This window comes from Juglans microcarpa x Juglans regia, chromosome 1D (genome assembly GCF_004785595.1).
Source record: "Juglans microcarpa x Juglans regia isolate MS1-56 chromosome 1D, Jm3101_v1.0, whole genome shotgun sequence".
In the NCBI taxonomy this organism is placed as follows: domain Eukaryota; kingdom Viridiplantae; phylum Streptophyta; class Magnoliopsida; order Fagales; family Juglandaceae; genus Juglans; species Juglans microcarpa x Juglans regia.
Window position 1 is genome coordinate 46,355,071 of NC_054594.1, and position 20,719 is coordinate 46,375,789.

The 20,719-nt window shown below is 36.9% G+C and overlaps 2 protein-coding genes across 4 annotated transcripts; both read right to left on the minus strand.

Moving 5' to 3' along the window:
* Window positions 1-977: 977 nt before the first annotated feature.
* LOC121263938 (OVARIAN TUMOR DOMAIN-containing deubiquitinating enzyme 9) lies at window positions 978-14,191 on the minus strand. Of its 2 annotated transcripts, XM_041166966.1 has the most exons (12): window positions 14,035-14,191; window positions 12,800-13,178; window positions 12,439-12,704; window positions 11,130-11,203; window positions 10,084-10,138; window positions 9,292-9,366; window positions 3,468-3,541; window positions 3,319-3,367; window positions 2,933-3,017; window positions 2,349-2,405; window positions 1,130-1,259; window positions 978-1,081 (listed from the first exon to the last, which is right to left on the minus strand). In XM_041166966.1, the coding sequence occupies exons 2-11, from the start codon at window positions 13,119-13,121 to the stop codon at window positions 1,195-1,197; spliced, it is 1,122 nt and encodes a 373-aa protein (XP_041022900.1). In that variant the 5' UTR covers window positions 13,122-13,178; window positions 14,035-14,191; the 3' UTR covers window positions 978-1,081; window positions 1,130-1,194. The 2 variants fall into 2 exon arrangements, with proteins under 2 accessions (XP_041022900.1, XP_041022901.1); XM_041166967.1 differs by lacking the exons at window positions 978-1,081; window positions 1,130-1,259; window positions 2,349-2,405; window positions 2,933-3,017 and adding an exon at window positions 3,043-3,240 and having other exon boundaries at window positions 3,273-3,367.
* A 366-nt stretch (window positions 14,192-14,557) lies between these two features.
* On the minus strand, window positions 14,558-18,569 carry LOC121263965 (serine/threonine-protein kinase PCRK1-like). Of its 2 annotated transcripts, none has more exons than XM_041166978.1 (5): window positions 17,655-18,569; window positions 16,779-17,183; window positions 16,108-16,368; window positions 15,837-15,959; window positions 14,558-15,394 (listed from the first exon to the last, which is right to left on the minus strand). In XM_041166978.1, the coding sequence occupies exons 2-5, from the start codon at window positions 17,157-17,159 to the stop codon at window positions 14,858-14,860; spliced, it is 1,302 nt and encodes a 433-aa protein (XP_041022912.1). In that variant the 5' UTR covers window positions 17,160-17,183; window positions 17,655-18,569; the 3' UTR covers window positions 14,558-14,857. The 2 variants fall into 2 exon arrangements, with proteins under 2 accessions (XP_041022912.1, XP_041022903.1); XM_041166969.1 differs by having other exon boundaries at window positions 18,031-18,568.
* Window positions 18,570-20,719: the final 2,150 nt, after the last annotated feature.

Below are 20,719 nucleotides of genomic sequence, written 5' to 3' on the forward strand. Positions count from 1 at the left end.
TAAAATGTTAATACTAAATCACTAAAAGTTTATAAATAATACTAATAGTCTAATATAGACTAATGATTATAGTTATACTCATAATTAATACTACAAGTTTTTACTAAAAGTTTATAACTAATACTAATATTAAATATATAGTTTATAACTAATTCTAATATATAACTTATAACTATATCAATAGTCTAATATTAATACTATTATATAATCTAATATATTAATAAAAAATTTTTATAATATTTTATATATACACTGCATATATTAATTAATAATTTAATTTTAATTTCATAATTTAATCTAACTAAAGATGATTAGAGAAGTTAATTTACTGTAACTAGTTTTAATGATTTGGCTAGCCAAAGTATGACCAATGCTCTTAGTAATTCAGAATTGAAGATGTGTAGAGGCATGATATGCATCATTAACCGTACGTTTCTCCGCTACCCACCAGTCATCTACTTTCATTTATGCATTTTATTGGCGTTTTATTAGTATTTATTCATAAGAATGAGAAAATCTGAAAACCAGAAAGTTGAATTACGATCGACGTTTTATTTATTTATCATATAGGGGAACATTCCACTATTATTTTAGAGGGTTTCAAGTTGAACCTCTACAGTTAGATATCATAGAGTGCATCACTCATTGGACCTCTACAGTTAATGCTTTTGCAGGTGTATGATCTTATTATTATTATTATTCTCTCTTGAAAACCTCAAGAGCATGTGCTCTCATATTTTAAGCACTATTTTCTGGACATTTATATTTCGAATTTAGACAATTTAATACTTGAATTAAACAAAAGTTTGGTTACGTCCTTTTATTGAGAGAACTCTGAATCATCAAGTCATGTAATTATGAGAGAGTAGCGAGGAAAAATAAATCTAAGGAATTGGATATCACCTAAAATGGTAATGAAAAATTACGATAATTAAACGGATGGAAAATCCACGTATAAACTAATTACGATACAAAAATGATTGATAATATATACATATCTATATATATATATACACACACACACACACACAAACTAGTAAAGGGGCCCTTCGACCGAAGGACCTTAAAATCAATAAAATATATATATATATATATATATATATATATATATATATATATAACGTAATATGTACAAAAGAATCGGACGCGCAGCACCAGCAGTCACCCAAAACGAAACCCACCTACTAAACACCATCACGAGCTGATTAGGCTTCCAAAATTCCACCATTTTTTCTTCTTCTTCATGGATGCAGGCAGATCTAGACACGAGACAAATTAGAATCATTAAAACTTTGCAAATGTTGATAATAAATATGATTGATCTAGTTTAATGCCATGGGTAATTTAAGATGTAGGACCTTATCTTGGCTCTGTTCTATCATTAATAATGTTTATAATCTCTGCAAACCTTTTTCAATAACTGTTTGCATAATCATTAGTTTGTTTTTATAATTTTATTAATAATTTTGGTCACAAATTCAGCCACCATTTCTCTTTACTTGGTCCCTAAATTCCAAGACGCCTCCATCAAATGCATCCGCAAATTAAGAATATAGCTAGGGAATGTGTTGTTCAGCATTCTCAAGACTCTGAAGTTCAGATTTTAGGGGCTAGGTAACTAGAGAAAACATATAGATAGAAATTCAATAAGGCATTGCTCCTTAACAATGAGTTGTCTATATTAAATAGAAGGCACTTGATACACGCTTGCACTCAATTCCCTTCCCTTTTCTGCCAGTTCCTCTAGCTCTAGCTCTCCTACAGTACTTGTATATTCCAGTATTTACCATCTTTATCTAGCAGTCTAATTTGAAAAAAAAATGCTTCCAACTCCATTTGCATGATGGTATAAAGGTGTCCCAAAATACGTTTGATTCAAAACTTAATCTTGCAGTATGTCCCGTCACGACAGTGGGTCAACTTGGAGCTGAACTAGTCGATTAGAGAATCCAAACCAAATCCAAACTGCACACCCCCCCCCCCCCCCCCCCCCCCCCCCCCCCCCCCCCCCCCCCCCCCCCCCCCCCCCCCCCCCCCCCCAGCGGCAGTTAAACATAATAGACCTTAACTGTTCTTTTGGTAATTTTTCCTTTACTCATTCCTCCAAAGGCAAGTGGGGCTTTGCAAGTGAAGACTAAGGATAGAATAAATCCAAATGCTGAATACAAAGCTTAAAGGTTTTCAATGAGTATGGAAACACTATTGAGAACAAGCAGCAAGAAAAAACATTTTAGGTTTCGGGTTTGATAGAAAAATCATTTCCAAGATCATCCTATGTACTTCAAGTGTCACCTTTTCATTTGTATTATATTCCAGCAGATGCATATCACGAAAAGTTAACTGTTTACCTCCTTCCGGATAAATTGAATTGTAATGCACCTCAGCCCAAAAGCTCAAGAAAATAACTGCACAAGCCAAAAATAACAAAGTATTTTATAAACATACTCTAACCAAACAAGCCAAAATACCACAGGGTTAAAGATAAGGGCATGAAAATTTATCCATTCAGATTATCATAGTTACTAAAAATGATTCCTACCTTACTGATTAGTTGTTTAAATGGTGAAATTTAACAAGTTTGGTACCCAGCTTAAAGAAGTTTGATGATCAAGCCAAACAAGGGGAAAAAATCATAATGGAGGTATAGAACGAGTAACAAAGTCAATCAGGCCATCACAAGATCTGTAAAAGTTTCATAAGGATCGAATGATATTTAAAAACCTCCTTGCATCCAAGAGAGTGATGGTCAGATGGTGAAGTTGATATTGATTGATACAACTTTTTAAATCCCCACTGTTTTAAAAGGTACATAAGGAGGGGGCGATTTAGATTATTATGACAGCATGATAATCTAAAACATTTCCACTGTTTTGATCTCCATTGGTTATAAAACATCACGCTCCATAACATTGATGAAAAGCTTTACAGTTACCTCGGTTGGACTTCTGGATATGTGGAAGGATCTCAATATAGCATGTGTCCTTAAATGAAGTTAGCACAAATATCTTGACACCATACTGCATAACATATAGTAAAACATTCATTATTCATCAACCGAATAGGTTTTAACACAAAAACTATTGATATCCATGTAGAGGCTAACAAATTCAAGAAGCAAAAAGCACACTAGAAGGAAAAATTAAAATAAATGAACTGACAAAGGATATCATAAATTGATTCAAATCTATAAAGTGTAGGCGATTAAGAAAAGAAGGTTAATGGTCAATATTAAACTCTTAGTATTGCTTTCAATATCAGAAAGGCAAAGCTAGCAGAAAGTAAAGGGAGAAACAGAAAAAGTCCAATAGTTCCTTATACCCAATCTGCAGCAGCTTGCAATGTCACATGGTCACCCCATTCACCACTCCTATTTCATAAACCCAAAAAAGAAGGCATACAAGCATGAGAAATATATTCATAAAGCTTTAGCAAATGAAATACCAAGAAAGCAGAGAATAGAACAATACTTGCTCATTTTCTTCAAATAGTCCTTGTAGGCCATGGGGACATAACCCTCATACATTCCCGGGTGAGACTTAAGCTGATGACATCAATACAGAAATTATCACGCTACTATAAAATTGAAGATTTGCATCACAAAATAAGAACATTTGAAGAAAGTTTGAAATGTTTTCAAACTTGCATCACAAAAAGAAGTGTCAAGTAGAGGAAATGTTTTCTCTCCGTACACTTATCCTCTGCTCGTTAGTTTGAACTGTGTTGATGTCTAGGGGAGATTGACTGAGTGATTTGTGAGTGCATGGATAGGAAGATGGTAGCTCCGAATGTTGTTAACATTGAATTTAAGTCTTTTGTGGTGGTGAGAGATGGTTCTGGGGTGCTTATCACTGAACGTGGTTGGAAGTTTGTAAAAAAACTACACTTGGGATCAATTGCAACAAGCTGATTCATCAAGGCACTGGACGACTGCTTGAAGTTAGGGAAAAGAGAGTTCTACACAGCTCATCGCGAAGGAGATAGGGGCTTTATAGCTCAAAGATGTTCCAATCCTCAAGGAGCATTCATGGCCTTGGTGGAATATAAACAGGAGGGTCGTCGGAATTGTATTTTTATTCCTGAGGATCGTGAGGGAGCGGGATGGAGGAGGTTGATGGAGGTTTTGAGGGAGGTTCTTATTCTAGCGTCGACGGCAGCGCTGCCTCAACACTCCAGCGGCAGCTTGGTAGCTTTACAGAAACCGAGCTTCCTGGACATTGCTCGAGGTATTGTTAGACTGGGCTCTAGCTCTGACATGCGTGGGAGGGATGGTGGTTTGGTTGGGGTGCAGAGGAGTGGGGAGGATGGTAGGGGACGTGCAGGCCTTGACAAGGAAAGTATCGTTCGTCTCTTGTCAGAAATGCAAGCTCAAATTTGTACTCTGCAGAGTAATATGGAGATAGTGAAATGCAGAGTTGAGGAGGGGGGGTGGAGGGAGTTGGGCTTGGGTTAGGCAGAAGGGCTTAGTTCTAAAGGGAAAGGGCTATCTGTTGATGGGCCCGTGAATGCCCAGCAGGCCCAACAGGCCTTCTGCGTGGCTCAACAGGCCCAGCCTGTCAAGCAACAGGCCGTGGGGACAACTTGGACACGTCGGCCTCCAAGAGCCGAAACTCCATCGTCGTTAGGTGGGTCTCAACACCCACCGTGGACAATGGATCAGGGGTCGCCGTTAGAGGTGGTGGGCCTTCCGTCGACATCTGGGGTGCCGGAATATACATCGGCAGCGTTCCAAGAAATAGATGAGAAAGGTGCGACGGAGGTCGCCGAGGCATTCAATATCATCGGGACCTGCATAGAAAGGTGCGGTGGAGGTCTCCGATGACCCTTCGACGTCATTGTAGTAGTTCCGTCCACTAGGGAGTGAAGTTTCAGGGAAGATGGCCGCGGATCCAGTATCGGGACTTGCACAGTTGGGTGCAACGGAGGTCGCCGATGTCCCTTCGACGTCGAGGAAGTTGGGATGCGCACAGACCATGCCGCCAATCATCGTCGAATGTACAGGCGTAGCTCAGGCAATGCCCTTGGCGTCGGAAGTGGCAGATGGGGTTCTAGAGGCAATGGAGGTCAAAAAAGATGGGCTTTTTGGGAAAATTTTGGAGGATGGGGAGGTGGATGAGGGGTGTAACACTCGGGAGTTGTGGGTGGTGGATATGGAAGAGGGGATTGATGGGGGTACTAGGTCATCATTAGTGGTGTTGAAGGAGGTTGACTCTATGGTTCAATCAGTGGATTAACTTATGGGCAGCGGCATTAAGGGTGATAAGGATGAGTTGGAAAGCCCCATCCCGTTACGCACTATTACTCCAAAGCCAGTGTACAATTTAACAGCCGACTGGCTGTTAAAAAAAGTAGAGGAAGTTCAAGAGTGTGTGGGAATATCGTTTGCTGGGTATGAAGAACAGTTTAAGGCCCTTGTGATTGCGGTGGAGGTAGGGAGACCTACAGTTCTGAAATCAACAGTGAAACGGGACCGGGAGTTGAAACGTCACAAATGCGCTATTAATTACGATAACAAGGAGGGAAGTGTGGGGAGGGAGAGGTTGAAGGGTAAGGGGACTTCGTTATTTAATGAAGCCTAAAATCCTTTCTTGGAATGTAAGGGGGATCAATGACGTGAATAAACGTCTCCGCATTAGATCCCTCCTTTGTAGTTGGAAGGTTGACATTGTCTGCCTTCAAGAGACTAAGTTGAGTGGTGTTGATAGATACATAATTCGTAGCTTGTGGCGTGGTGTTATTTAGCTTCATCGGGGGCTTCGGGAGGTGTGTTGGTGATGTGGGATAAGCGAGTGGTGGAGATGGTCGAGGATTGCATGGGGGTATTCTCAATGGCTGTATCTTTTAGGAACATTGAGGATGGGTGGATGTGGGCATTAGAGGGTGTGTATGGGCCCAATGTACATAGAGATAGAAGCTTTTTGTGGGAGGAGTTGGCGGGTCTTCATTCCTTATGGGATTTACCCTGGGTTTTTTGCGGAGATTTTAATATTATTCGGTTCCCTAGTGAGAGGGCAGGGGCCTCTACGTCGTCAGGGGCAATGGAAGCCTTTTCAGAGTTGATCTTTGATCTGAATCTTGTGGATCTTCCGCTGGTTGGGGGGGGCCTACACTTGGTCCAATAGCCGAGGGGGGTCCCGGCTGGACAGATTTCTAGTCTCCTCTTCTTAGGAGACGCAATTTCCGGACCTACGTCAGAAAAGGCTGCCACGTGTTTGCTCCGATCATTTCCCAATTTTGCTTGATTGTGGTGGTATTCGTGGGGGTAGACGTTCCTTCAAATTTGAGAATATGTGGTTGGAAGTTGAAGGATTTGCGGATAAGGTAAGGGCTTGGTGGGACAATTATTCTTTTGAGGGTACCCCTAGTTTCATAGTGGCGGGTAAACTTAAAGCCCTTCAGTATGATTTGAAGAAGTGGAACGAAGAAGAATTTAGACATACGAAAGTGCATAAAAATATCCTTTGGGATGAGTTGCAGGCTTTGGAGGAAGGGGTAGTTAATGTGGATTCTTTATTACGGAAGAAAGTGGTGGTAACCGAAATTGAGAAAGTTTTGTTGTTGGAAGAAATATCTTGGAGGCAAAAATCAAGGGCACTTTGGTTGAAGGAGGGGGATAAATGTACTAAGTTCTTTCACAAGGTAGCTAATTCACATAGGCAAAACAATGCTATTGAAGTCCTCCATTCCGGTTCAAATGTGTTACATTCTTCCGAAGAAATCCAAGACCACATAGTGCAGTATTATGAGGATCTCCTTGCTGAAAAAGAAGAATGGCGTCCCAAACTGGATGGTTTACTCTTTGCTCAGCTGGATTTGGATGTAGCAGGTTGGTTGGAGATGCCGTTTGATGAAGAGGAGGTGCATCTCGTGGTGAAAAGTATGTGCAGAGACAAAGCCCTAGGTCCGGATGGCTTCTCTATGGCTTTCTTTCAAGAGAGTTGGGACATAGTGAATGAGGAAGTGATGCAGATTTTTCAAGCTTTTCATACTAGTCAAAAGTTTGAGAAGTCACTAAACGCCACTTTCATTGCTTTCATTCCGAAAATAGTCGGTGCATATGAATTGAAAGACTTCCAGCCTATTAGTTTGGTAGGTGGGATATATAAAATCATATCAAAGGTGTTAGCTAATCGTATGAGTTGGTTATGGACAAACTCATTTCCAAACCTCAAAATGCATTTGTAAGGGGTCGGCAAATCCTAGATTCAGTGTTGATAGCAAATGAGTGCTTGGATAGTCGGTTGAAAGAGGGCATCCCGAGGGTTCTTTGCAAGCTCGACATGGAAAAAGCTTATAACCATGTGTGTTGGGATTTTCTCCTTTATATGCTTAGAAGATGTGGTTTCGGGGATAGATGGTGTGAATGGATTAAACATTGCGTCTCAACCGCTCGGTTCTCGGTCCTAGTCAATGGAAGACCTTGTGGTTTTTTTCAATCTTCCAGGGGTTTGAGACAAGGGGACCCCCTATCTCCTTTCCTTTTTGTTATTGTAATGGAGGCATTGAGTCGTATGGTCGAGGCCGCTGTAAGGGGGGGATTTCTTGCTGGTTTTTCAGTGGGCAGCAATAGTAATACCAGCTCCATTTCTCACTTACTTTTTGTAGATGATACGCTCATTTTTTGTGATGCTGTTAGTGGCCAAATTCAAGCCTTAAGGGCAGTTTTGTTGTGTTTCGAAGCTGTTTCAGGACTCAAGGTGAACTTGGAGAAGTCGGAGTTGGTTCCCGTGGGGGCGGTGAATAATATAGCCTCTTTAGCGGAGTTACTAGGTTGTAAAATTGCCTCTCTCCCTATGAAATATCTTGGACTCCCCTTGGGGGTGTCTTTCAAAGCAAAAAGTATTTGGGATGGAGTGGTAGAGAAGGTTGAGCAACGACTTTCAGGCCGGAAGCGGCTATATCTATCGAAAGGGTGGAGATTAACCCTTATCAAAAGCACTCTTTCCAACCTTCTCACTTACTATCTTTCTCTATTTCCATTACCGGTGGGTGTGGCAAACCGGATAGAAAAGTTATTTAGAGCTTTTTTGTGGGGTGGAATGGGGGAGAAATCCAAACTTCACCTTGTGAGTTGGCAAAGGGTGAGCTGTCCATTGGCGAATGGGGGTTAGGGGTGCGAAATTTGTGTGTATTTAACAAGGCACTCTTAGGGAAGTGGTTGTGGAGGTACCATATGGAAGGGAACTCGCTATGGAGAGAGGTTATTGATCATAAGTATGGTTATGTGTGTGGGGATGGTGCTCTAAGGAGGGTAGGGGGTCTTACGGAGTAAGCCTGTGGAAATTCATAAGGAAGGGGTGGAATACCTTTGAAAAACATCTTAAGTTTGAGGTGGGTGATGGAACACGTACCTGCTTTTGGTTTGATGTATGGAGTGGGGAGAGTCCTCTTTGCATGGCTTTCCCAGTTGTTTTTAACTTGGCTGGAAATCAGCAAGCTCCAGCTTCAGAAGTTCTATGTTGTGCCAATGGGATGGTCACTTGGAATGTCACTTTTACAAGAAATGCTCAGGACTGGGAACTAGAAGAGCTGGCAGATTTTTACAGTTACTTGTATTCAGCAAAGCTAGGGGTCAATGGGGGTGACCGTATGTTGTGGACTCACACGAGGAAAGAAAAGTTTACTGTTAAATCTTTCTACAAGGTTTTGACAGACCTACAACCAACTTTTTTTCCATGGAAGAGTATATGGAAGGTATTAGTGCCATCTAAAGTTGCTTTTTTTACTTGGACAGCTGCTCTTGGGAAGATCTTGACGGTTGACAATTTAAGAAAACGAGATATGATGATCATGGAGTGGTGCTACATATGTAAAAAGAGTGGGGAATCGGTAGATCACTTGCTCTTACAATATGAGGTGGCTGGGGAGCTTTGGGCTGGTATTCTTAGTAGAACTGGGCTAAGTTGGGCTATGCCCAAGAGTGCGGTGGACCTATTAGCATGCTGGAATAGATCTCATAGTAGTGTCCAACTAGCAGCCGTGTGGCGGATAATTCCTCTGTGCTTAATGTGGTGTTTATGGTTGGAAAGGAATGATAGGTGCTTTAATAACAAGGAGCGTGCAGTGGGGGAAATCTGGAACTTTTTTGTATTCTCTATTTTCCAGTGGTTTTCTGCTATTGTATTGAAGGGAGGGAATGTTCACGAGTTTTTATCTTCTTTCTAGCCTACTAGAATGTAATTAGGTGCCTCACTTAGTATATTTCCTGTGTACCTGGGCATCGCCTAATTTCATTCACATCAATAAAGATTATTACTTATAAAAAAAAAAAGAACATATTCAAATGCAACCAACCTGTTGAATGATCTGTTCTCTTACAAAAGCATGGTGCTCAGGAGAACGATACAGTTGATCAGATAAAGCACGAAACTGGAAAAATACAGAACAAAAAGATGTCTCTTAAGTTCATAATATTGGGAAATGCTCTCTTACGTATCAAAAAAAATAATAATATTGGGAAATGCATAACTGCAAGGTATTACAAGAAACAACAATAGCTAATAACAATACCAACTGTAGCTGACAAAGGAACCAAACGTATCTATCACACAAGGTTTTTTTTTTTTTTTTTTTTTCCTTTCTTTCTTTTTTCTGAACTGATAATATGCTCAAATTAGACATTTAAATAGCAGGATTACCCTCAATCCCAGAAGAAAACTCAAATAAAGGTTGGTTACCCTCATCGAATGCTTATTAACTATTAAATGCGCTTCTATATACACTAGTCCCAAATTACTTGGGACCCCTTTCCCACTTTGAAATTGAAGAAGTCTGAACCCTAACTATGCATTTTCATAAAAATAAGGCTGATTTCCTTTTACAATATATAGCCTTTTTAGGTTATGGACTCGGAAAGAGAATAAAAGATATGATCAGCAACTGACATAAAACATGCACTATAAAGTGTCCGATAAAAAACTAATTACCCAAAAAGAAAATCTGCAGAGGCATTTGATAAATTACACCACTTTATTGCTCTTTTTTCTTTTTTTTTTTTACTGTCCACAACATGGAAACTATCATTCACATTTGCAAGAATTAAGTACTTCAACAGAAAGGTAATGAGGAAAAAAAAAAAAAACTAACCTGACAGTTACCATCTCCTTGAACCTTAAGCTCAATCAGCTCATATAACTGCAGTCTGAAAAGACCAAATATCTTAACACCAGATGTCCAATAATTTCAACACCTTTCTACTTGTAGAAACTATCCAAAAAGGAATATAAGGCACTAAAGTTTCTATAACTGATAAAAATGTACTAATAACTTCTTGACAAACAAATTTCATTCAAAGGCAATTTCACAAGGGCCACCACATAACACTTGTGCATAGCCAAGCAGATGGGGTCAACACAAGAGAAGCATGGACGGAATGTAAGTTGGGGATTCCTTAAAAAAAATAAACAATTTATGCAAAAATAATTAACTAATGTATCCAAATATTAACTTTGTCAAATATTATTTTAACTGTGTGGACAAAACATAAGATCAACTTGATAATGTTTGTCAGATAACATGGGAAACCATAAATCAATATCAATAACACCCAAATCTTTAGGCTTTATATGAACAGCTGCTTACTAAGTTGAATTGAAAGGTGAATTCAAAGGTAGAACCAAGTGATTTAATGAAATCTTCACTCTAATTCTCCAGCCATCCCCTTTATCCCTCCTTTTTCTCCCTATACTAAATTACAACGCTGCCCAAATACCAAACAACATTGTAATTGCTTTCTTTTTTAAGCAATATAGTAATCACTTTCTCAACAAAGCTCGTCAAAATGAACTTCATAGTCCTGTCCTATCTTAATATCAAGAAACCATGTCCCACAAAACCACAAAAAAAATAAAAAACCAGTCACCCATATATCCATCAGAACAGAAATCTAACATGATAGCAGCTCAAGGATCATTCAAAGGTTTCTTTTGATCATTTACCAAGTAATGGCTGCTTCCATAGATTTCATATTTCCTTTTAGAAAAAAAAAAAATCTAAACAGAAAGTATTATATCTATGGAAACAGCCATTACTTGGTAAATGATTTAAAAAGAACCATTATAAATGTATAACCTCGAGCACTCAATAACCAAGCATACTAAGCATGGCAATAACAAGGGGCAAGGGCATAATACCTCTCTAGCAGCCTTTGGTGATCTGATATTTCTTCGTCAACAGAGGGTATTTTCTCATTTGTTTTAGGAACATGCTGAAAAACCAAATGAGGGAAAGCCTCAGTTGCAATCTTTCAATGCTAAAGGCCACCACAGCCGTGACATTAGGAAAGTATGTCTGCTGAAATGTATGCTATACTTGTTGCAAAGTTTTTTTTTTTTTTTTTTAAATGCGCAAATATGGACACAACTATAGCACATGGAAAGTATAAAGAAGAAAAACCCAGAAGGCATAACTAACATCTAAAATTTAAAAAATCAAATAACTCCCACAGAATTGAGTCGGAGAAACATCTTGTAGCCGCTGTCCAATCATTCATACCCCTCAAGCTTAAGTAGGAGAAACTTCAACTCTGGCAGGGGTAATTCATCCCCTTCAAAATTCCCTGCACTCCTCTCTCTCCAAGAACTTTTCAAATAAATTAATGACCAATTATGCTACTAACGAGATAATTTTCTTCATAAGAGATCTGAAAAGTTTATAGCCATTCTATGCCAGACAGCACCCCTAAAAAAAAGTAAGAAAATTCCTACAGCATCCCTAAAAGAGTAGAAAATGCTGCTCTTTCAATAAAAGCAGAACTGCCATTCTCCTGATGCTAGAATAATAAAATATATCCTAAATCATTTGTGGAATCTGCTTTACAATGGCATTGGCTTCAACATAGGTGAAACACAATATGCCATAACTTTCATATTTCCAAAAAAGATATTCTCTCTCATATTTTTTCAAAACGACATAACACTACACATAACATATACAAGGCAATTCCACTTTTAGGCCTCATTTGGGAAATGAGATGAGATGAGAAATCAGTGAATAGTAGTGAAATGGTTTGAGTTAAGATGTTTTACTGGGTTTTGGGAAAGAAGAGAGAAAAGATCGAATAAAAATATTATAAAGTTAAAATATTGTTAGAATATAATTTTTTAATATAATTTTTGTTTTGAAATTTGAAAAAATTGAATTATTTTTTGTGTTTTGTTTGGAAGTTTGGGAAAGTTGTAATGATAGGTAATTGTTAGATGAAAAAGCTGAAGATTTGAAATTGAAAAGTGTTTGTATTTGAGTGATGTTTGGGAAGGAAATAAGATGAGATGAGACGATATGAGATGGGTTCCCAAACGAGGCCTTAGTCTTTGAGCTCTTCAATTCTCCTCTAAGTTGTAATACATTGCAGAATCGGGGCCCAACAAATGAAAATGCACGTTACCAGCACAACAACTTCAGCTACTATAACTAAAACTTGAAAAAAAATATATTACTTACAGGAACAGGAACCATCTGATTAAATCTTTTGCCTACTTCACCATCCAGAGCAAACTCATCTGTTATGTCCAATGTATGCAACATGTCCTCGACATTTGATGATTGTTCTTGTGGGCTAGAGCATGAGCCAAAAATTTCAATTTCAGCCGCTACATCATTTTCAGTTGCCCTATGATCATCAGCCTTTTCTATTATGTTTATGCTGGGATCTGCATCCTCCATCTTTCTGCCAGGATTATCTGCTGCTTTCTTATCATGTTCATGCCCTGCATATTGTTGGCGATCTAGCATAATAAGAAAAACACGAAATCGTACCAAAAATGAAAATTAATCAGAATGGCAACGGCGAAGTTATCTTCACCCGAACTGTGATGTCTTTCTGAAGGACCAAGCCAATCCTGTGCAAGAACAGATGCTTGCAAATGCTCTTCCACAGCATTAGATAATCCAGAAACTTCAAAAGAATCGATTCGCGTAAATTCTTCTTGAAGAGCACGTGCTACAGCCTCATCATTCTCCACATTAGCATTCTCAGAAAAACCTTCTCTGACATACTCAACTTGACTCAAATCTTGGTCATATTGAGTAATGGCACTACAATAACCTCTATTTGTAAGTGTGCAAACATCTAGTTGATGGAGACCCCACCGAGTAACATCAGGATCTAGCTCATATGTTTTCATTTGCGCATATTAGACCCAAAAGGAGCTCTCGATCCTTGTAACTACCTCGCTTTATCTCTACACCCAAAACAATTCCAATAATTGGGTGAGACAATTAAATAAGCCATAATCACATTGCACCTAAAATACATATATGCATAACCCACTTAAGAGGCGCAAGAAAAAATCAACCAATAACATTTCCAAGGTCTTTTTTTTTTTTTCCCTTTTTAATCCTAAGTTCCACATGCACCAATTGAGTATTGAAATAATATCCTAACTCTTCACCATATTCTCGTAAGGAGATGCCAAAGAGATCATTGACAATAAGCACAAACAACTATCAATAAAATCTCCAAGTTCAATGCGAAAGTAATTTGTACACCTAATTACATAGCATACATTCGACCTAAAAGACACTGAGGGAGAAAGTCACAGATACGATAAATGTAGATTATCCATTCATTTTATCATTTTTTATAAGTAATTTTAAAATTTACCCATAAATATTTTTTTTAAAGATACTACTCGAAAATATAAATTAAAAACTTTTAAAGCCTAAAATATGCGGAATCCTTTCAATCATATAGATGAAGTTTTCTATTGCAACATAAAACTGATAGAGTTTTACAGTAATTCAAAACAAGGATCACAGACGTGCCTTAACTCCAAACTCAATAATTCCGAAAATAAATAAATAAAAATACGAGGACAAGGAACTCGTTCCATAGAAAAATTCAAACTTCACCCATGAATGACAAGAATCGCAAAACCCTAAACCAAAAAACTTCACCTTTCTCAAATTTCCCGATGTTAAAGTTCAAAAATACCCAAGAAAATCATAAAAAAGAAAAAGAAAATACATATCCCATAGAGAGAGAGGCAGAAAGAATGAATTCTGCATTGCGTAATTCTCAAAAGCACAGAAACGTACCTCTGAGAATCCAAGAATGGTTTGAGGACAGCCCAAGGGATGATTGTGAAAGCGAGCGATGCCAAGAATCTGGAGAGAGAGAGAGAGGAATGGAGGGGAGTGAATTGCACGCGTCAGCCGTAGGAGGTATAAATATCGAGCAGCTATGGATACGAATTCGTAACGGAAAGAATATATTAGTAATAGTGCCTGTCCTGTTTTTTCTTCAAAAGCGGCTTCTCATCCTTCGTTACGTAATGTATATTATAACTCGCCGTGGGAAATTGAAGCCGCCACATTCTGACGTGGCACGTACGAGGTTAAGATACCTCTAGGAGAAACGGACCTTGTTAATGACTCAGCTCTCAATCGACCCCACGTGCCGTTATGATGGTGTCCTTTCCTTTCGGTTTTTTTTTTTTTTTTTCTTCCTCTCTTTTGTCATGCTATAAGAAAATAGCACGCATTAAAAGAAGAAATAATTCGAAAACACTGATGGATGGATGGATGGATGATGGATATGGAATATGCATATTCTGAGAACTGATATAAAGTTTTTGGTATATAAAAAATAATAATAATAAGTTTCGAGGCCAATAATGAGCAAGTATAGAGCACCATCTATGTTTATACATGCACTCATGACTCGTCTATGTTTATTCAATCCAGTACTGCACAATACATAATGCACGGAGTAATTGTCAAAATCAGCTAAGCCTTGTGCCTGACTCACGTATCCACTCTCCTCGCGAAGGAGCTGGGTGGGATGGAGAGAGGGCCCAGCCCATTACAACTCCCCCCCTCTCTTCTTCCCCCCCCCAAAAATAAGGTATTACTTCTCAGGTCATTCATTTCTACCAAGCATGTTAAACATGACAACCTTAGGTCTCCATGTTCCACAATTCAAACAACTATTTTCTCCTGTAAGTGGATCCAAAAAGATTCTCTTTAAACGTTCTCTTTTGGATTCTATGGAGTCTTCTTCTGCAGCTAAACTCATGATGGGGTGTTCGGGGACTCCAATATCTGTTGTCTCCATAATTCTGTTCACCATCTCTAAGATTTCACTCATTTTGGGGCGTGATTTAGCCTGCCGCACCAGGCAGCGGTTGGCTACAGCAGCTAACTTTTGAGCAGACTTAAGCGAATACTTTCCTTCGAGTTTGGGGTCCAAAATCAGCTCAAATTTTTTCATATTAGACAGGTGTGGCCTGACCCAGTCCAACATTTTTTGCTCGTTCTTGGGGCGGTTCCGATCAAAAGGGCGCCTGCCAGTGATGAGTTCATAAAGGAAAACACCATAGCTCCAGACATCAATTTTTGATGTAAGATGCCCAGTTTGAATATATTCAGGAGCCGCATATCCAATTGTTCCTACAACCTATACGAAAATTAGGAAAGTCAGTTCCTCTATTTGTGCGAACTAGTATTAACATACATAGAATGCATGAGACCATAATGTACCCAACAAGAAGAAGAATAAGACACGCAAAAAAAAAAAAAAAAACACATAAATACAAAGTCAGAATCTAACACATTATACACAGATTATCTTGTTAAGTACATCTATTAAAATGATCAACAAAACAGAGGCTTTAAAAGTTAGAAAGAAGATAGATACTTTAGATGACAAAGGTCATTATCATTAGAAAAGTTAGAAGATAGTTTCCTCGAATTTGTATATAAGTTTAACCATAAAGAGCTACCTTCTTTTGATAAGTATAAACGAGACATCTTCCGAACATGGTATATATCCCTAATTAATGAAAATAACAGTAAGACACTAAGTGTGAGAAAAGCCAGTACAAGTGTAGTAGACATACCGCAGTTGAGACATGACTTAATCCATCTGAAGGCCCCAACCTGGCCAATCCAAAGTCCGATAACTTTGCATTCCATTGGTCATCCAAAAGAATATTTGAAGACTTGAAATCCCTAAAGATAATCTGCACCAACAAAAAAAGTTTATAGAACAGCAACAAATAAGACAATTTTTTATTTTTTGGGACTAGCAGCTTTGATGCTTAATAGATTATCTTAGAATTAAAAGGAAATAGTTCTACCAAAGCTTAGACTTAAGAGAATGCAAAAGACCTGAAAATCCATTCCTTCGTGGAGGTATGCTAATCCGCGAGCAGCATCCTGGGCTATTCTCATTCTTGTGGCCCACGAAAGAGGTGTCTGAAATCGGCTTGATAAGTGATCTTGCACACTCCTGTTGGGCATGTATTCGTATACCAGCAGCCTCTGGATCCCTCTTTCATCATCCTCAGAACAGTGGCCCAATAATTTAACAAGATTTGGATGTTGAACAACCCCTAAAACGTTTACTTCTGTCACCCACTCTCTATGGCCCTGTCAGCAAGATATGATAACACAAAATTGTACCTCTTAAGACGTTAAATATTTTGAAATGCTGCAAAGACAGACATATAACAGAGAAAACAATAATAAGACCATTTCCTTTTAGTTTTTCTTAATAAACTTCACCAATAAGAGGGTGAAGATAATTTTTTTTTTATAAGGGTGAAGATAATATATTACAAAAAACAGACCTGTAGTGTTTGTACCATAAAGCTAATACATTAGTATCAAAAGTTCATATCATTACCATGAAAAACATGCAAAATACATGTCTGAAAGTTTCAAATTTTCCTGCTGCAAACATTCTAACTGGGTTATTGCATAATCAAATACACTAGAAGCATATTTTCACTCGAGTACAGAAGAGGAAGAATAACCTAGAAGCATACACTAAAACTTGCCTGCAATCCTCTTCTACTTAGTTGCTTAACAGCGACATCTATCTTTTTATGAGGATCATCTGTGCTCCGGATAACACCCCTATATACACCACCAAACCCACCCTCTCCAATCATGACAGAGCGGCTGAAACTCTTTGTGGCCGTCTTCATCTCTGAGAACGTGAATTCTCTGAGATTACTTTGTCTTTGAGACATGATTGCAAATGACTTGACAGAGGATGCAGTGCTTAATTCTGAGACGTTCTGAGAATTGAATTCAGAACCAGATCTCCTCGTATCCTGGTCTGTGGACATGGATGTGGAGGTGGACCGAACAGAAATAGACTTTATCGTCCCTGGTTCATCATTTTTCTCTTTATTGGGGAAAGAAAAACACTTCATGGCCTCTCAAAACTGATTTCTTCGCTGCATATCCAACAACTGTGTCATGATGGGAAAAAAAAAAAGCTGATGCAAGTAAGTAGCCAAGGCACCATTTTATTAATAGACATAACTCCAAATTTGACTTGGATTCATAAGACCCATGAATGTTTATGAAATACAAAAGTGCACCTTAAATTTTCCTTTCACGTATTCAAATAGACAATTTTCATTTATTTTGCTTAAATATCCCCATAACTTCACCACAAAAATAGGTAAGTTAATTGTCTTCAACAAAAACATTATTAAAAAGCAAGAACCAAATCTGCCAACAACAGGGTCCAACTCTCTTCCCAACAAGCAGAGATAGTTATAGACTTGAGAAGTATTACAGCTATAGAGAGATTTCACAAAATTAAACTCACGAAACTGATGTGGCTTCATGATCTAATTTATAATAAAAATAATTTTAGAATTTGATGTATCACACCAAATCATGTCAGTTTGTAAGTATATTTTTGTAAAATCCCTTTGTGGCCAAAGCATTTCTCGACTTAAGAAGTGTGATACTTGGAATATATAGCTCATCACTTTTGAGTTTCCTACTGCCCTTCAAGAAATCCCCTTCACTCAGGGTTAGGGCTGAGCTCAGAAAAGTAATCGACCGTTTCTTTGCAATCTCCACCATTGTCAAGCAGCTAAATATATTCACATCGTCACCCTATGGTAACTTAACAACTTTCATTGCTACCCTACAACTTTCTCACTTGAATACTCAGAATCCCGGGAATGAATCCGGGGAATTCAATTATAAAACATCAGTTTCAGAAATTCAGCAGGCTAAAACACAGAAAACAAATGATAAATTGATAAGAAGAACAGGAAGACTTACCTCTCATACAATTCAAATAGATAGAAGTGAAGGAACAATTTTATAACAATCAAAGAACTTTATTCTAGGAGTTTCCGAGCCAAACTCAAAGACCGAGAAAGAGAGATGAGCGTATCCAGGGACACGACGAGCACTCCACGATCCACGGCAAGTCAATACTACGCAGCTGGAATTTAGCTCAACAACCAAAAACCCCATTAGACAAAAAAGAAAAAGAAAACAGACAAAAGAATAAATAAAAAGTATGGGAGCGTAGACCCAGCGAGTGGAGGGGTCAGGGGCGTGTGAATGAAATGAGTTTATGGTGTGAAAAGGAAAACCGAGCCAGAAGATGAATGGATTTCTTTCGGAGAACGGCATGGAGCGTGTGAATCGCGGAGACCGAGTCTCATTGAACATGGGAAAATGTTAAATATTTTAGAACTTGATCATTTCAATCGGGTCGTCCTCATAAACTGCAAACTGCAGTCGGAAGTTGAAAACCCAGGGGCACGGTTGTCCGATTCGGCAAGGGATGTGCTCCGTCATTTTGTCATGCCCAGAATGCATCCAACGGTGTCTAGTCTACGTGTGCTGGGATTACTCAATTATTTATTATTATTATTATCAGTGGAAAATTATATTCCCAATTTCCCACGTACAAAATCCACGATAAAATTTGTACTTTTTTTTATTTTGTTATTTAATAATTAAGAAATTTTTTAATAAATTTGTGATTTTATTCTTAAAAGATACTTAAAGAATTTAAACAAAATTTGAAAAAAAAATTGATAGTTCGGTGCCTGCCCTCGTGAGTGTAGCAGTGCCCTTATATAGTAGAATAATGATAGAATTACTACTCTATTACTATTCATCTACTATTATATAAGGTTTACTACTTATATACTATATAAGGGTAGCATCACCCTTATATAGTATAGTTGAGATTATGGTCTTTGCATTTTTTTTTTATTTTTTTTTGGGTCATGTTTGGGAATAAGGATGATCTCATTTCATAATTTTTTAAAACTTACACAAAATATTTTTTAATTTTTAATTTTTTTATCTAATCATTACCTAATCGTCAAAACTTTCTTAAACTTATAAACAAGACATAAAATATAATAAAACATTTTCAAATATATATTAAAACAATTTTTTGATTTATAATATTTTTATTCAATTTTTTGTATCACATTTTTCAAAATTTAATAAAATATTTTAACTCAAATATTTTTATTATTATTCATATAATTAGCATCTCTTCTCATTAGCCAATATACTTTTAAATAGTTTCAACTATTCAAAAATAGAGATAGTTAGATTTCATTATATTAAATATTATCCGTGAGTCTCAAATTACTATATTGTGTCTATATAAGTACTCTTATTTTCCTTTAAAAAGCCGTTTTTTTTATAAAAAAAAAAAGGTTCGAAATTATCATCAATACCACGTACAGAAATATAATTTAATGCTATCACCGGCTGGCCAATCTATCAAACTCTTGTGTTTGTCTTTTGCCATGTGTGCAAACATCGTTCGATTAGTAGTCAGCATCTCGTAATTTGCTTCAACGTTACTAAAATACAGTGGGTATCTGAGCAAGAGTTTGTCTTATCATTCTAATTATTCATGTATTTTATTTTATTTTTATTTAATAATTAAGAAAATAACTTGTAGTGTTTGTCTTATCATTTTAATTATTCATGTATTTTATTTTATTTTTATTTAATCATTAAGAAAATAACTTTTAAAGTATATTTTTTTATTTTTTAAATATATTAAAAAATAAAAATAAAAAATAAATTTATACTAGACGATACGCCAACAGTCATTACTGACAGGAGCCTACTCTTATATGGAAGCCTCAACTGTAGTGGTGATCTTACAACTTAATGATACTTACCTCATTTTTGGAATACTAGTAGCTAAACTAAGGGTTGGCTTGTTTTCAGAAATGAGATGAGATGAGATTAAAATTAAAAAGTAGAATAATATTTTTTAATATTATTTTTGTTTTGAGATTTGAAAAAGTTGAATTATTTATTTTATTTTGTATGAAAATTTAAAAAAATTATAATAATAAGATGATATGAAATAAAATGAGTTGAGATATTTTCTAAAAATAAACAAGGCCTAAAATAACCCTATACCTTATCAAAAGAATAAAAATAACAAGAATAGTACTGCCCGTTATTTTTTCGCCATTTTCTGGTAGGATATTAAATAATTAAAACTATTTTTTGTTTTTTATTTATGAACAAATTACTTGATACCACGTAAAAGAATGACTGGATAATGATAATAAAATAAATGATAAATAATTCCAATTCTAATTATACCACTTGCTATCTAGTATCTTCAGTAAAAATCGCATTCTGATAATAAAATATAAAAAAGGAAACTAAAATGATTAGATACTTAGTTACCGTTTTAGTAAGTTAAGTTGAGATAAAAATTTAAAATTAAATAAAATATTATTAATATATTATTTTTTAATATTATTATTATTTTAAGATTTAAAAAAATAAATTATTTATTATATTTTATATAAAAATTTAAAAAAATTATAATAATGAGATAATATGAGATAAAATAAAACAATTTCACCATACAAAAACGGGCTTAACCAATAATCCAAACAATATGTCCTAAGCTTAAGGTACTCCCGAACCAAAGACTCATATCTTACGAGCTCCGGAGTAGAGA

What these genes read in the sequence shown, in the direction of transcription:
- LOC121263938 (XM_041166966.1), bottom strand. Translation starts at nt 13,121, where the DNA reads ATGAAAACATATGAGCTAGATCCTGATGTTACTCGGTGGGGTCTCCAT. An exon ending in AGAAAGACATCACAGTTCGG is followed by an intron (nt 12,705 to 12,799) that starts GTGAAGATAACT and finishes AACAATATGCAG; the next exon opens with GGCATGAACATGATAAGAAA. An exon ending in TGCAAGCTGCTGCAGATTGG is followed by an intron (nt 3,018 to 3,318) that starts GTATAAGGAACT and finishes TATGTTATGCAG; the next exon opens with TATGGTGTCAAGATATTTGT.
- LOC121263965 (XM_041166978.1), bottom strand. Translation starts at nt 17,159, where the DNA reads ATGAAGTGTTTTTCTTTCCCCAATAAAGAGAAAAATGATGAACCAGGG. An exon ending in TAAGTAGAAGAGGATTGCAG is followed by an intron (nt 16,369 to 16,778) that starts GCAAGTTTTAGT and finishes TCTTGCTGACAG; the next exon opens with GGCCATAGAGAGTGGGTGAC. An exon ending in ACGAAGGAATGGATTTTCAG is followed by an intron (nt 15,960 to 16,107) that starts GTCTTTTGCATT and finishes TTGTTGGTGCAG; the next exon opens with ATTATCTTTAGGGATTTCAA.